This window comes from Pelobates fuscus, chromosome 5 (assembly GCF_036172605.1).
Source record: "Pelobates fuscus isolate aPelFus1 chromosome 5, aPelFus1.pri, whole genome shotgun sequence".
NCBI lineage: Eukaryota > Metazoa > Chordata > Amphibia > Anura > Pelobatidae > Pelobates > Pelobates fuscus.
The window spans coordinates 287,273,303-287,287,449 of record NC_086321.1 but is presented as its reverse complement, the minus strand read 5'-3'; the positions used below and the strand labels follow the sequence as shown (position 1 = coordinate 287,287,449).

Genomic DNA, 14,147 nt, shown 5'->3' with positions numbered 1-14,147 from the left:
TTAATCTGTATATGTATAATTATTGGTCACTACGACAGCACCATTCCTGCAAGTTCCAAGAGTGACCCCAATTACCTTTTGTTTTTACATACAGATACACATACTGACACAAACAGTTAAAAACAATGGCACAGACATACAAATACAAACAATGACACACACATAGATACACAGACATACAGATAAACACACTGACACACATACAGATACACAGACATACAGATACAAACACTGGCACACATGCAGATACACAGATGCACACACTGACACACGTTTGGGTGCAGGATGGTGGTTTCTTCTGGCTGGGACTGTTTGGAGTTAGAGGCATGCTCCTTACTCGGTCCACCCCCACTCCTGCATGGCTTGGTCTATGTCAGCTGTGAGGAAAGGACCCGGTCTCACTTACTTCCAGCTGTACCTTTAGATTAGAAGGGTCTCAATTGTGCTGGTAATGTGTCGCAGCACATCATCGGGCCCCTCATGGCACATGTCTATTGGGTGACCCATGCACTTAGGGCATGTGCCATGAGGGACTTGGTCAAATCTATAGTGACCAGACTGATACAAGCGAAAAAAACAGATGAATAATGACATGACAGCTTATATAGGCAAGTGCTGCCCCTATCCTGCTTGCCTATGCTTTATTGCAAATCCGGGTCTTGTTAGGTTACCAATTAGAGTTGTTAAAGGTTGTTTTTTGTTGACTGTTTGGAGGAAAGAAAATCTTTCTGTTGGGGAATGTTTAGTCAGAAAAAAAAATCTTTTTGTCTCACTTGAGTCATAGATTTTAGTTCGAGACAAAATGTAGTAGGTTGTGTTGGATCTAGCTAGCAGCAACTGACAGAGGCACTTGAAACAACATTTAGTGGAAATATGACATTGGCACTTGGCAGGCATTTTGTCATTACTCCTAATGCAAAACTAGCTTTCCAATATACAGTCCACACTCCATAAAAAAAAATCTTGCTGCAGATTTTTTGTTGAAAATCCTTGCAAGCCCTTCCCTTCTTATCCAGCCGAGACTTTCTGTGGCTGTTCAATCACACACTTCCCAATTCAGCTCAGTGAGAAGTCTTTGCAAGGCTTTTGCTCTGGGCCATTACCTGTCTCTTCAATATAGCTCCAGAGACCTAAACCACCAGGAAATAACAGGGCAGGTTGTCTGTTTGAAAGCCATGGTTGTGTAACAAGGTTAATTTATAAAAGTACCAATTTTTATTGAAAACTGCCCTTTTTGGCAAATTAGAAGAGATGGCTCCCTTTTTACATATAAAGCACTTCAGTAGGTCTGGGGTGTCCATTTAACTGTTTGGAGAAAGAATATCTTGGTTTTTTTTTTCTGAGTATGTTCAGTCAAGTGTACATAGGGCAAGTATGTGAGCACTGTGTTGTTTCTTAACACGAAATACTATAACATTATAGCAATAAATCCACCGATCACTAACACAACCAATTGTTACTGAATAAAGTTGTGTTACTTTACACAATACATATTTCATATCACTAAGTTATCTTAATAAAAAAAAAAAAACACCATCATCAATGTTGTTACGAAGTGCCCTTCGCCACTTGTGCCTGGAGAAGACTAATTGCCAGCCTCCTGCCCAGCGACTATGGCCCCTGGAAGATTTTGCCCTTAAAAACGTTATTTGGGCATTTGGATTTTATTGTACTCTGTCTGCCCCTTTAAATTATATTGGAGCAGCCTGCAGCTTTAAATTGTGAAGAAAACCCCTTTTTAATTCCCCCCTTCCCCCCTCCTAGAACACTCAAACACCGTCTGACCTTATAACTGTCATATATTCAAACTCTGTCTGACCCTTTTAACTGTCATTTTGTTTTCCTCTGAGGAGGAGTTGTTTTGCTGTATGAGTGCTGTTGCTTTTGTGTGCTCATTAAACAGACCTGCTTGACCCTTTCTTGAAGCCTTGGCTCATGCTTGGGGGATGGGATAAGTCTGCAGTGCTGAAGGTGTCAGTTGGAGTGCTTGGAGTCCTCGCCATGCACTAGGAGCATCGATTGGCGGAGGTACTCAGTCGGAGTGCCAGCGGGTCCGTCACAAATGTCATGTACAACTTCAAAGCCAAAGTTGAGGGAAGTTGTGCCATGGATTCTGAGAGGTGGAACAACTCTTCCATGGGGACTGCTCACACCTCCACCACTGCTGCCTCCACCACCACCATGACAGGGTTAGTCACTAAAGTGTGAATTCAAAGAGAATGTAACATTTTATGCCAAAGTTGCTGAACTAAAAGCAAAACTAACTCTAGCTGGACTGCATGACAGGGGACCTAGGGAGAAGACAGAATAAAGAGCGAAGAGAGAAAGGCACAGGAGATAAGGTAAATGGGGGAAAGATAAAATAGGAAAGACATACAATAGACTGGGGATGGAAGAGGCTGTAAACATGGCTAATGTAAAGGGTAAGGGGCATGGGGGCTACAAACATGGCTAACGGAATGGTGCTGGACACATACTAATGGAAATGGAGAGGTGGATGGCGGCTGCTAACAAGAGTGATTGAAAAGGAGAGGAGCATTAAGGGCCTACAAAAGTGGTTAAAAGGGAAGAAGTTGGACAAATAGCTAATAGAAAGAGAGAGGGCAAATAGGGTCTGTAGAGGAATAGAGGGGATGGGCTGGAAACATACCTAATGGAAAGAGAGAGGGGCTATAAACATGGTTAACTGGTAAAAGTAAGTCGGGTGGCCTCATGGCTATTGGAAGGGCATGGGAGGGATGAGTGCTGGGAACAGGGCCAATGGAAAGGGGGAAGGGAAGAGGGAACTTGAAACTTGGCTTGTTGCTGTCCCAAGAATGAAGAGGACTTGAGATTGACTATCTGAGGTTGATTGAAGAAGGATCTGGGATATGTCTGAATGTACAGGGAAGGAAACTGAATACATTATTGATTAAAGGAGGTGAATGTGTAAAATGACACAGAGCACTCTGATTCGCTGGATTTCAAGCCAACCAATCAGAGTGCTGTGAGAGGTAAAAGTAGAGACTTACCTGTAAGTCTCTTCATTTACCTGTCAGAGCACTCTGATTGGATGGCTTAAACCAACCAACCAGAGTGCTCTGTGCCTAATTGCAGGGCGGGACAAGGCTTTATAAGCCTTCCCCCTCCCTGCAGAGTTCAGTCTGCGTGGAGCCCTCCATGGGTGAAGATGGATTTTTTTGTTTTGCGCTCAGGTTTTTTTATTTTCCTCTAATTGTGACGGTCATTATATAATTTTAATTGGCTTTTTTGGGGCTGAAAAAAGAAGATTTTAGAAAAAAGAACATCAAACGGTAAGTTGTTCTTTTTTTTTACAGGTACTTAGTTAATGGTCCCCCTCATTATTTTTAGGGTGAGGGGGGTAGGTAGGGGTTAATTGTTTTGGGAGGGGGGTGACTAGGGGGGTTACCTGGGGGGGGTCACCTGGGGGGGTTAAATTATTATTAAGGGCTCAGGGATGGGGGCCAGGGGGGAGGACATTAGGTCCCTCCCCCTTATTGGTATTTAGGGCACCCACCCACTGCTCAGGGGTGGGGGCCAGGGAGAGGACATTAGGTCCCTCCCTCTTATTCTAATTCTGGCCCCAACCCACCATCAGGGGTGGGGGCAAGGGGGGAGGACATTAGGTCCCCCGTTATTGATATTTAGGGCCCCCAGGGGTGGGGGCCAGGGGGGAGGACATTAGGTCCCCCTTATTCTAATTTAAGGCCCCAACCCACCGCTCAGGGGTGGGGGCCGAGGGGAGGATATTTAGGGCCCCCAGGGGTGGGGGCCAGGGGGGAGGACATTAGGCCCCCCTTATTCTAATTTAAGGCCCCAACCCACCGCTCAGGGGTGGGGGCCGAGGGGAGGACATTAGGTCCCCCCCTTATTGGTATTTAGGGCCCCCACCCACCGCTCGGGGGTGGGGGCCAGGGGGGAGGACATTAGGCCCCCCTTATTGGTATTTAGGGCCCCCACCCACCGTTTTAGGGCCCCCACCCACCGCTCAGGGGGGAGGACATTAGGTCCCCCCTTATTCTAATTTAGGGCCCTCATCAACCGCTCAGGGGAGGGGGTTGGGGGGAGGACAGTAGGTCCCCCCCTTATTGGTATTTAGGGCCCCTGCCCGCCGCTCAGGGGTGGGGGCCAGGGATGAGGACAATAGGTCCCCCCCCATTATTTTAATTTAGGGCCCCCAACCGCTGCTCAGGGGTGGGGGCCAGGGGGAGGACAATAGGTCCATCCCCCCTTTTTACTTTAGGGCCCCCACTCCCGCGTCACGGGTGGGGCTCGGGAGGGGGGACACTTTTTTTGGGGGGGGCTGCTTTCTGTTTAATAGACATGCCCCTACTCGCTTAATAGTGAGTAGGGGCACAATTAACTAATACTAAGTAATTTTTGCTTAGTATTAGTAAGTTTTGCTGAAAGACCAATTTAGGTCTTTCAGCCTTTTGGTAAATAACTCCCTAATGCTGTGGGAATTAGGGAGTTATCTATTAAGCGGCTGCAAGAGAAGTCCCAAAGTGCCAAAGTCACGAAATTCCGAAGTTCCGAAATTCCGAAGTGTCGAAGTGCCGAAGTTCCAAAGTGTTGAAGTGCCGAAGTGCCGAACCGAAGTGCCGAAGTCCCGAAGTTCTGAAGTTCCGAATTGCCGAAGTCCCGAATTTCGGAATGCCGAACCGAACCCAAAATTTTCCTCGTGCACATGCCTAGAGGGTACTGTACTGTGCCAACAAAGCAAACGTTGGGATCACTTTGAGAATCTACAAGAAGACTGACTTGCAAAGTACAAGTGTGTGCAGCAAGCAAGTGAGTAGGGTGCAAGTGAAGGGACATCTCACTAGTGCACTAGAAGCAACTTCTGCAAAGACACCACAAGTCTGTATTATTGGTGAAGAAGCAAAACAAGAAAGTACTAGGACAGGAAACAGGACCACTGTTGTTGTACATGATTCTGTGCAGGTGTCAAAACCTACCACTAGTGCTATCTCCTCTGCAATTGAAGTTGCCACTAGAGCACAGTTTTGTTTATATATATATATATATATATATATATATATATACTGTATATATAAAAACAAAAATCTGAAAGACGTCACACAAAGTTCGGACTGTGTGAAAGCTTTGTTCTTCTCAGCAGCACTCTCTTCATGGACATGTATGGAGTGGGCTGACACAGAGACTGTTTAATGCCAGACTGACACACCCCTTCAGTGGATGCACCCACACCATATCAATACCTCCCAATGTTGGGGTATGCATCAGAGGATTGCATAAAGTGTGATTTTGTCACAACTCATGATTAACTTGAGATTATAATCTCATTTAACTTTCTGGCAGCTCTGTCTGTGATGCAGTAATAGATTGTTCCTGGGCATATGGAAACCTTTGGATAAGGGCATCGGGACTCTATCCCCCATTCATTAACTTCTTCACTACCTATTTTTGTTGAAAAACAGAATACACTAAGTCTGAAACATCAAATGTATAACAAGATCAGAAGGAGAAAATAGCAATTTAGGGTATATATCATACCTAAAAAATATTTATGTAAATATAAACACTTTACATTTTTCAATTTGTTACCTTTTGCTGAAATATTAATAGGGGATGAAATGTTTTAGCAATCATATGGTATTTTGCTATATTTTATAAAGGTCTGAAATTTTAATATAAAAGCAGAAACATTATTTTTGTCACATACAGTAGATGTGACAAAAATGTACATACACATTCTTAAATACCCTTCTTGTACATATTTGATGGAATAATTTTCAGTGCATATTATTGTGTCACATAACTTCACAGCAATAATGCTCATTGTAATGCGTGTGTGTGATGTGAGTGTAAGAGTGTATGTATTTGTGAGTGCATATTTAATAATGCAGGTTTCTGAACCTAAATGGAATGTTTTCATTAAGTTTCTATTTATGGCACTATAAAGATAATTACATTTTTAAATTTATGTTAAAAAGAAAAAGCTTACCTTTTCATTATATGCATTTCCATTAAAGAGCCCACCAAATTTTCAGTCCTGTTTGAAATACAAATGTGCAGCTTTGGGTCCTTGGCTTGCCTTGTGTTGTCAAGGACACAAAATATCAGGGCATATCCAGATGTTTTGAACCAATGAGGACCTGCTACATTGTCTTTCCGTTCCTTTAGCCCCCTGTGTTTAGGAATAGGTAATTAAACATGGGCATTACAGACACACAGCTTAGTCTCCCGTCTTGCATGATGTAGAGCAGGGGTTGGCAACCTTCGGAACAACCTAGATGTTGTGGACAACATCACCCCCGATGCTTTGACAGCATTGTGGCCAGGGGAGGGCTGGCAGCCTTAGGCCTGGGGGGCAAAACCAGTCAAGTGGCCCATTGCGCCACCCCCCCATGTGACATCACAATGCCCCACCCATATGATCTGCCATATGAACTAACGCCAGTGCTGCACACAGTGTGTGTTTACATTAAAAAGCCTGCAGGGACCAGCTATAGACACCAGAACCACTTCATTAAGCTATAGTGTCCCTTTAATGTGAGGTAAATTATAGATTAGTGTCACTAATAATATACTAGATTGCCTACTTACAATTGGATGAGGATGATGATGGGCTGCAGTTTGGCTCCACTGGTCTGGTGTAGAACAGGACCTCTGGAGGCTGTTTGCAACTGTGGTCACAAAATTCAACGTTCTGGGAGAATTGGAAGCAGCTCCATTTTTTGGGGGCCTCTTACACAGCTCAAGGTCTGGGCTCCAGTGCCTGACGGTGAGTATGCCCATAAGGCCCACTCATAAGTCCACTTATATGTTCCACCCACCCATGAGCTCGCTCACAGGGAGTGGAGTGTGTAGGGGATGTGTTATGTGTTATCTAATATGTGTGCTTATGGTATGTAGTGTATAGGGATACCAGTTTGTGCAGGTGATGCAGTGTGTTTGTGTGTAGTGGAACAGTGTGTATTTGTGTATAAGGGATGTATTATGTGTTTCTGGTTGTGTGTGAGGGATGCATTGTGTGAATCTGTGTTTGTATGCATAAGGGATGCAAGGTGTGTGTCTGTATGTGTGTGCATTGAGTGTAAGAGATGCATTGTGTTTCTGTGTGTATGTAAGAAAAACAGTGTGTGTGTTTGCATGTGTGTGTAAGGGTTTGCAGTGTATGTTTCTGTGTATGTGTGCAAATGATGCATTGTCTTTGTGTGTAAGGGTTGCATTGTGTGTGTGTGTGTAATGGATGCATTGTGTGTTTCTCTGTGTGTAAGGGAAGCCTGTTCTGTTTCTGTGTATGTATAGGGATGCATTGTGTGTTTCTGTGTATGTATAGGGATGCATTGTGTGTTTCTGTGTATGTATAGGGATGCATTGTGTGTTTCTGTGTATGTATAGGGATGCATTGTGTGTGTGTGTGTGTGTGTGTGTGCGCGTAGTGTTAAAGAGCTCCCTGTCTTGCCCCCTGTCCTATAGAGCTGTCCCTTCTGTCCCTTAGAGCTCTCCCCTGCCCCTTAGTGGTCTCTCCTCTCCCCCACCCTCCCCTAGCGGTCTCTTCTCACACTCACCCACCCTCCCTGTGCTCTTCTCATCCCCCCTCCACCCTCCCTGTGTTCTTCTCACTCCTCCCTCTGTGTGTTCTCACCCCCCCCCTGTGTTCTTCTTACCATCCCTCCTCCCTGTGTTCTTCTTACTCCCCCCCTTGTTCTTCTTACCCCCTTCTTCTTATTACTCCCTTCTTCTTCTTACCCCCCTTCTTCTTCTTACCCCCCTTCTTCTTTTTACTCCCCCCTCTTCTTCTTACTCCCCCTCTTCTTCTTACTCCCCCTTCTTCTTCTTACCCCCTCTTCTAATTACTCCCCACTCTTGTTCTTACTCCCCCCCTCTTTTTCTTATCTCCCCTTCTTCTTACTCCCCCCTCTTATTATCCCCCCTCCCCTCTTCTTACTCCCTCTCTTCCCTCTTCTTACTCCCTCTCTTCCCTCTTCTTACTCCCCCCGCCCCTCTTACTCCCCCCTCCCCTCTTCTTACTCCCCCCTCCCCTCTTCTTACTCCCCCTCCCCTCTTCTTACTCCCCCCCTCTTCTTACTACCCCCTTCTTCTTACTCTCCCCCCCTCCTTCCCCTCCCCTCTTCTTACTCCCTCTCTTCCCTCTTCTTACTCCCTCTCTTCCCTCTTCTTACTCCCCCCGCCCCTCTTACTCCCCCCTCCCCTCTTCTTACTCCCCCCTCCCCTCTTCTTACTCCCCCTCCCCTCTTCTTACTCCCCCCCTCTTCTTACTACCCCCTTCTTCTTACTCTCCCCCCCTCCTTCCCCTCCCCTCTTCTTACTCTCCCCCCCTCCCTCCCCTCTTCATACTCTCCCCCCCTCCCTCCCCTCCCCTCTTCTTACTCCCTCTCTTCCCTCTTCTTACTCCCTCTCTTCCCTCTTCTTACTCCCCCCGCCCCTCTTACTCCCCCCCTCCCCTCTTCTTACTCCCCCCTCCCCTCTTCTTACTCCCCCTCCCCTCTTCTTACTCCCCCCCTCTTCTTACTACCCCCTTCTTCTTACTCTCCCCCCCTCCTTCCCCTCCCCTCTTCTTACTCTCCCCCCCTCCCTCCCCTCTTCATACTCTCCCCCCCTCCCTCCCCTCTTCTTACTCTCCCCCCCTCCCTCCCCTCTTCTTACTCTCCCCCCCTCCCTCCCTCCCCTCTTCATACTCTCCCCCCCTCCCCTCTTTTTACTCTCTCCCCCCCCCCCCCTTCTTCTTACCCCCTCCCCTGTAGGTGGCCGAGCTGCACTCCGGTCCGCGGTCCCGGCCGGAGTGATAGGAAGGTGCTCAGTGTGCACCTTCCTGTCAGTCCGGCCGGGTACAGGAAACAGAAACTCCTGTTCCGCGCGGAACAGGAGTTTCTGTTTCCTGTACCCGGCCGGACTGACAGGAAGTGCACACTCAGTGTGCACCTTCCCATCACTCCGGCCGGGACCGCGGACCGGAGTGCAGCTCGGCCACCTACAGGGGAGGGGAGGGAGGGAAAAGCTGCTGCAGCCGTCTGAGCGCTCTTTACAGAGCGCTCGGCGGCTGCAGCATTTAAAGGGCCGGCCCGCCGCGGCCGGTCCTAAAAGAATTTCGGGCGGCCTGGGGGGCAATTGCCTCCCTGCCCCCCGGCCCAGCCCGCCCCTGATTGTGGCTGTATGAGCATTATTGGAGATATAGTCCACAAAATGGTTGCCTACCCCTGATGAAGAGCATAACATTATATCAATGCAGAATACCTTGAAGGAAGAAGGAAGCTGTCACTTCTCAGGATTTTCATTCTCAATAAATGGATATATGACATAGAGTAGAAAAAAAAAGAATCCATAAGGTAACCCGAGACATGTTAATAAGTAATGTAAAATAAGATAGTAGTGTTTTATCATATGAAATACTGAACATTTCAAAGAGAATAAATAAGCATATAGATAATTCAAATGTGATCATTTCCCAATAATTACCACAACAGTTTTTATATGGCCTCTTTTGGTAGAACAGCCCAGATTTCGGGGGCTTATCCTAACGTTTTGCTTCAGATATTTAGTGTCCTGTATCTGGAGACACCAGGAAACTGTCCTCCGGGCAGCACATGTGCTCACCCTTTAAAACAGGTACTAGAACACTACAGCAGCTCTCCTTCATTGGTCCTAAAGGCTGAGGGCAGGTCACGGAGCCTATTTGACCCATTTTGGGTGTTGCTAGTGATGTGGGTCACGCTGTCCACCCCATTTTGATTTTCATTTTTTCAGCTCTTGGTAGGTATGGATCTCTATTACCTGGTTGAAAGGATAGATCTTTGTAGATAGTTTAATACCCTTTTCAAAAATATTTCACATATGTAAAGATGTGCCTTCCTCTTACACCAGAACCTGGACTCTTGCAAACATGAATCCAAAAGCCTGCTCTGCTTCCACTCAGACTTTCAGTCACTGTTCTTAGTGTGCAGTGAAGTGTCTCACTGGAGTTCTGAGGGAACCCTTCCCTTTCTGTAAAGTGCCTCTCTGGTATGTGAGTGCACTATTAGATTTAAAGCAACAGTTACATGAATTCAGGGAGTGTGGCGTCACACACCATTCCTTTAAATATCAAAAAATATCTTATGGACGTTGCCAAAACTAATAAATTAACTAAAAATATGCTTTTTGTGAAGACATACATTAAAAACAAAAGCATGTCTAAAAAATTTTTTACAAAAAATTATATTCCAATCTGAAGAAAATCAATTATAAGGAACTGTGATGTGTGGGTAGTAAAAAGACAGAACATCTTCCTAGATTTAGCACAAGAGATCGGCCCTACTGGTGCAGGACTGTAACAGTGCTTTCACTGCACATGCATATCTTTTCTGCATTCGTATCCCTGAACTAAGTTGTGCTGGCTTCTGCCCTCACACTCTGACACCTTCTAACATTTAATGTCCTAATGATGACACAGGAGTTTGGCAGGGATGGTGATGTTTTAGTGACTTCATTTAACGACTCAGACAATTACTAATCGTGACTCACATCTGATTTTTCTTTTTTTTTTCACAAAGCTTGAATGAAAAAGGAAAAGAAAGAAAAAAAAATTCAGGAAATGTCAGAAGACGTAAAAAAAAAAAATATATATATATATATAAAAAGAGGGGGGGTAATAAAAGGGGGCTGCATTGGAATAGCGAAGTATCCCTTCTCTAGCTCTGAAGGGCTTGGTGATTTTGGTAACCCATGTGGGCGGGGAAATGAATGGAGCTACAGGCATATTTAGCTTGTCAGTTTTCAGTTGCTCAGACTTGCAAAAGGGTTTTCCTTAACCTGCAAGCTGTCTGTTCCCTTTTTTAAATGCTTCACTTATTTCTCTACAACATATTTAAAAAAAATATACAATAAAACCATATCGACAAGCCATTCCCCTACAGCAGTACACAGCGGAAAAAAAAAAACTTCTGGAATTTACAAGATTTCTAAGGTGGAATTTTTGAAAGTGCTCAAGTGGATTTAAAAAGCTCTGAAATATGATCGCTTTAGTACTCCTATGGATATGCACGCTAATTGTGAACTCATTCACTCGTAAGTAATATTTTTTACTTTTCTCTTAGGTAATGCAAATGTGTATGTTATGTGGAATTGTAAAAATCAGTGGTCTTGCTGTATTGCACACACAATGTTATACAGATGCAATGAGTATTTTTATATGTATAGTATATTGCTTGATATTTAATCGGGAATTGATGTGCACACTGGTACCATCATCATTCCCCATCCAAGCAGACTTTTTAACCCCTTTATAGTCGATTCAATATATATATTTACTGTAAGTGTTTTTATTTTTTTTAATTTTTTTACACGTATGTAGAGCCAAGTTAAAACATTTCTTTTAAACGTTTGGCATTTTAAGAGTTAATGATATAGAAGACTAGATAAAAATAAAGATCAAATATTGTGCTTATCCTCATTTATATCATTGGACGTCCTGATAATATTGTAATTCTAGTTTACTGCATACATACATGCATGCATACATATATATTATATTTATATATAAATGTATGTATGTATTAAAGTACAGTTTGTAAGCTTAGCACTCCTACTTCATGTCATTTTCGCCTGGTGCTCGACTGCACTGCTTTATTTGTACTGATGAAAGTTCCTACGTGAACTGAAACGTTGACTATTGGGAAGCTACAATAAAGAACCTTTATTTTTCTAAAAAGACCTTGAGTGCTGACTATTTCCTAAACCTTGGTTTTATATATATAAATATATTTGTATATGTTTATATATATTTGTGTGGATATTTGTGTACATGGATATTACATTTATTTTACAGTTCTCATTTTAGCTGTATTTTGTTGACGTTTGTGAGTGAAAAAGTTGTGTTCCATATTAATGTTAAAAAAATAAATAAGGTTCACGTAATGAGATCCTCATTTCTTAAAAGCAAATGAAAGCACAGGATACAAGCCTGTAAATGTAAACAGGAGTAGTACTCTACGTTCATCTGCATCTGTTTAACTTAAGCCAGAAAAATAAAAGATATAATGAAATTACAGGTCTTAAGAACAGATCTCACACAATCGAAAAAGGTACATACTCTTAAAAATGTTCTTTTTGTGGGACTGGGAGCTACGAATTAGTCCATGAAACTATCTTCCCTTTGAGATGATTGTTTTAAGTGAAATGCAAATATACAGAGGGTCAAGTTTGGTTCTTTACTTGAGAAAGCATGTGGACAACAGATAAAAAAGAAACCAAGAAATAAAGACGATACAGCTATACCAATTTCTGTATACAGCAATAATAAGCATACACATGCATACACTAAGGCAAAACAAAAGGGGTTTAGCATCTTCCTGGGTAAATTAAATAGTTAAGATTTTGTGAACTCCAGGATCTGCTTTCTTGAAGGAAATCACTAAATTCTCTCAGTGAGAAAATTAAGCTATAAACTGGTTGGCTACAGGACTATGTTAATTAGAAAACAATGAAAAGGATCTTAAAATCTGGTACCTGTACATAATTATGCCCGGCTCTCGAAAATCATTAATTGATTCTAAGTGTATTTACAAGCTAGTTAGTGTCTAACAGTTTGCAACTATGCATCAAGAGTAGCATTTTCAAATGGCATCCATACAAAATCCCTGCAAATATTGATAGCCGATTGATAAAGGAATAATTATTTAGTTATGATTAGATCCAAATTAATACACCACTGTATAACTAGATGGGTGAGATTGTATCTTTAGCTGTATCAGTCTAGTTATTTTGAATTAAGTACTGCAGAATTTTGACTATATTCATTAATACGTACAGCAGAGGCATGTGTGTATAAATTAACAATTGGTATACGGCACATATTTTATCATGTTGCTACTGGGTTTAGCATTACTCAAAGCATCATATATGGCACTATGCGTCCAGTAATCTCAATTTGTATCCAGATTTCTGTTGCAAATATTAAACTATTCATACATCAGCACTACCTTTTATGATTAAAATTTCAATATTCTGTATTTAGAAAAAATAAATCACCTTTATTAAACTGAATATTCTCAATTTGGTATACTTATTAATCTGGCCACAAATATAACCATTTAGCTAATATTCCACTGGACATTATGCTTTTTTTTTTTTTGCAGGTTGCCTATCCGTGGCATATGCCTTTAAGAAATAATAATACTTGGTACGTTATCATATTGTTACCATTAACACGACAGAAGTGCTGGGTCTGGATTTTTGCAAAAAAAAAAAAAAGTAAAAGTTTTACAAGTAATATGTTATCCAACTCAGTGTCAGAGCAAAGCAAGGGGCAAAGCTGATGCATGTCATTTAAATTAAATAAAATCTGTACAAATATCACATTATTGTAAAAAAGCTTTTGCATGTCAAGCGTGTCACATCAACCTATTAATCGGGACAGTTCAACATATGTGAAGGGCATGCTGTGTTAACAAGGTCATGCACTGTTAATTAAATGATGCAGGGGTGAATGTGACACTCGGACATATCAAATATATGTATTTCTTTAGATTTGGCTATATGGATTTATAATTGTGTGTAAATGTAGTTCTTCCATACTAGGTAAAATTTAGGGATTATTCACTGAACTGTTAATTTCAGAGACTTGATAAGAAACTGAAAATCTAAGGGCAAAGTCACTGCACCGAAAAACAGCTGTCTTAGCTAGCCACTTTTTTTGGGGGGGGGGGGGTAGGCAGGCTAAAATGTACAGTTAATTTGTGAGTTCTTCAAAGTTCCCGCTCAAGTGAATATACCTTTCAGTGTTCATTGGCATTTTTTTAGATCACTAAAATATCTGGGATGTTAGAAATGAATTTAAAGATTCATTAATTCCCTTTTTTACTATAAATTGTGATTGTGATAAGTGTAAGTACTGGTGAGTACACGCCGTACATCTACACAAGTCAGCTTCCGAGCACAGAGATGTATAATAAAACATGAATGCATTATCATGTGTTGTCCACTTGCTTATTGGTGCACACTTTTTGTTTATTTTGTCTTTTTTTTAATCTGTCGGTTTTTTATAACTTTATACGTATTCCTGTACAAACTATTCTGTTTGTACCTGTTTACATTTAATTAGGCACATTATATAAGCCTCAAATCAGCCTTGAATGGAATACTGTCTATATAGCAGATAAACATGTATTATATCTATCAAG

General features: G+C 42.5%; 1 protein-coding gene across 5 annotated transcripts in view; it reads left to right on the top strand.

The window, feature by feature from the left end:
• The first annotated feature begins 10,771 nt into the window (after positions 1-10,771).
• The window catches only part of CRLF1 (cytokine receptor like factor 1), a 161,617-nt gene continuing 158,241 nt past the window's right edge, over positions 10,772-14,147 (top strand). For all 5 annotated transcript variants that reach the window (XM_063457308.1, XM_063457309.1, XM_063457307.1 and 2 more), the window contains exon 1: positions 10,772-11,034. In XM_063457308.1, coding sequence (XP_063313378.1) covers positions 10,980-11,034 — 55 coding nt within the window. In that variant the 5' untranslated portion in view covers positions 10,772-10,979. The remainder of the gene's footprint in view (positions 11,035-14,147) is intronic.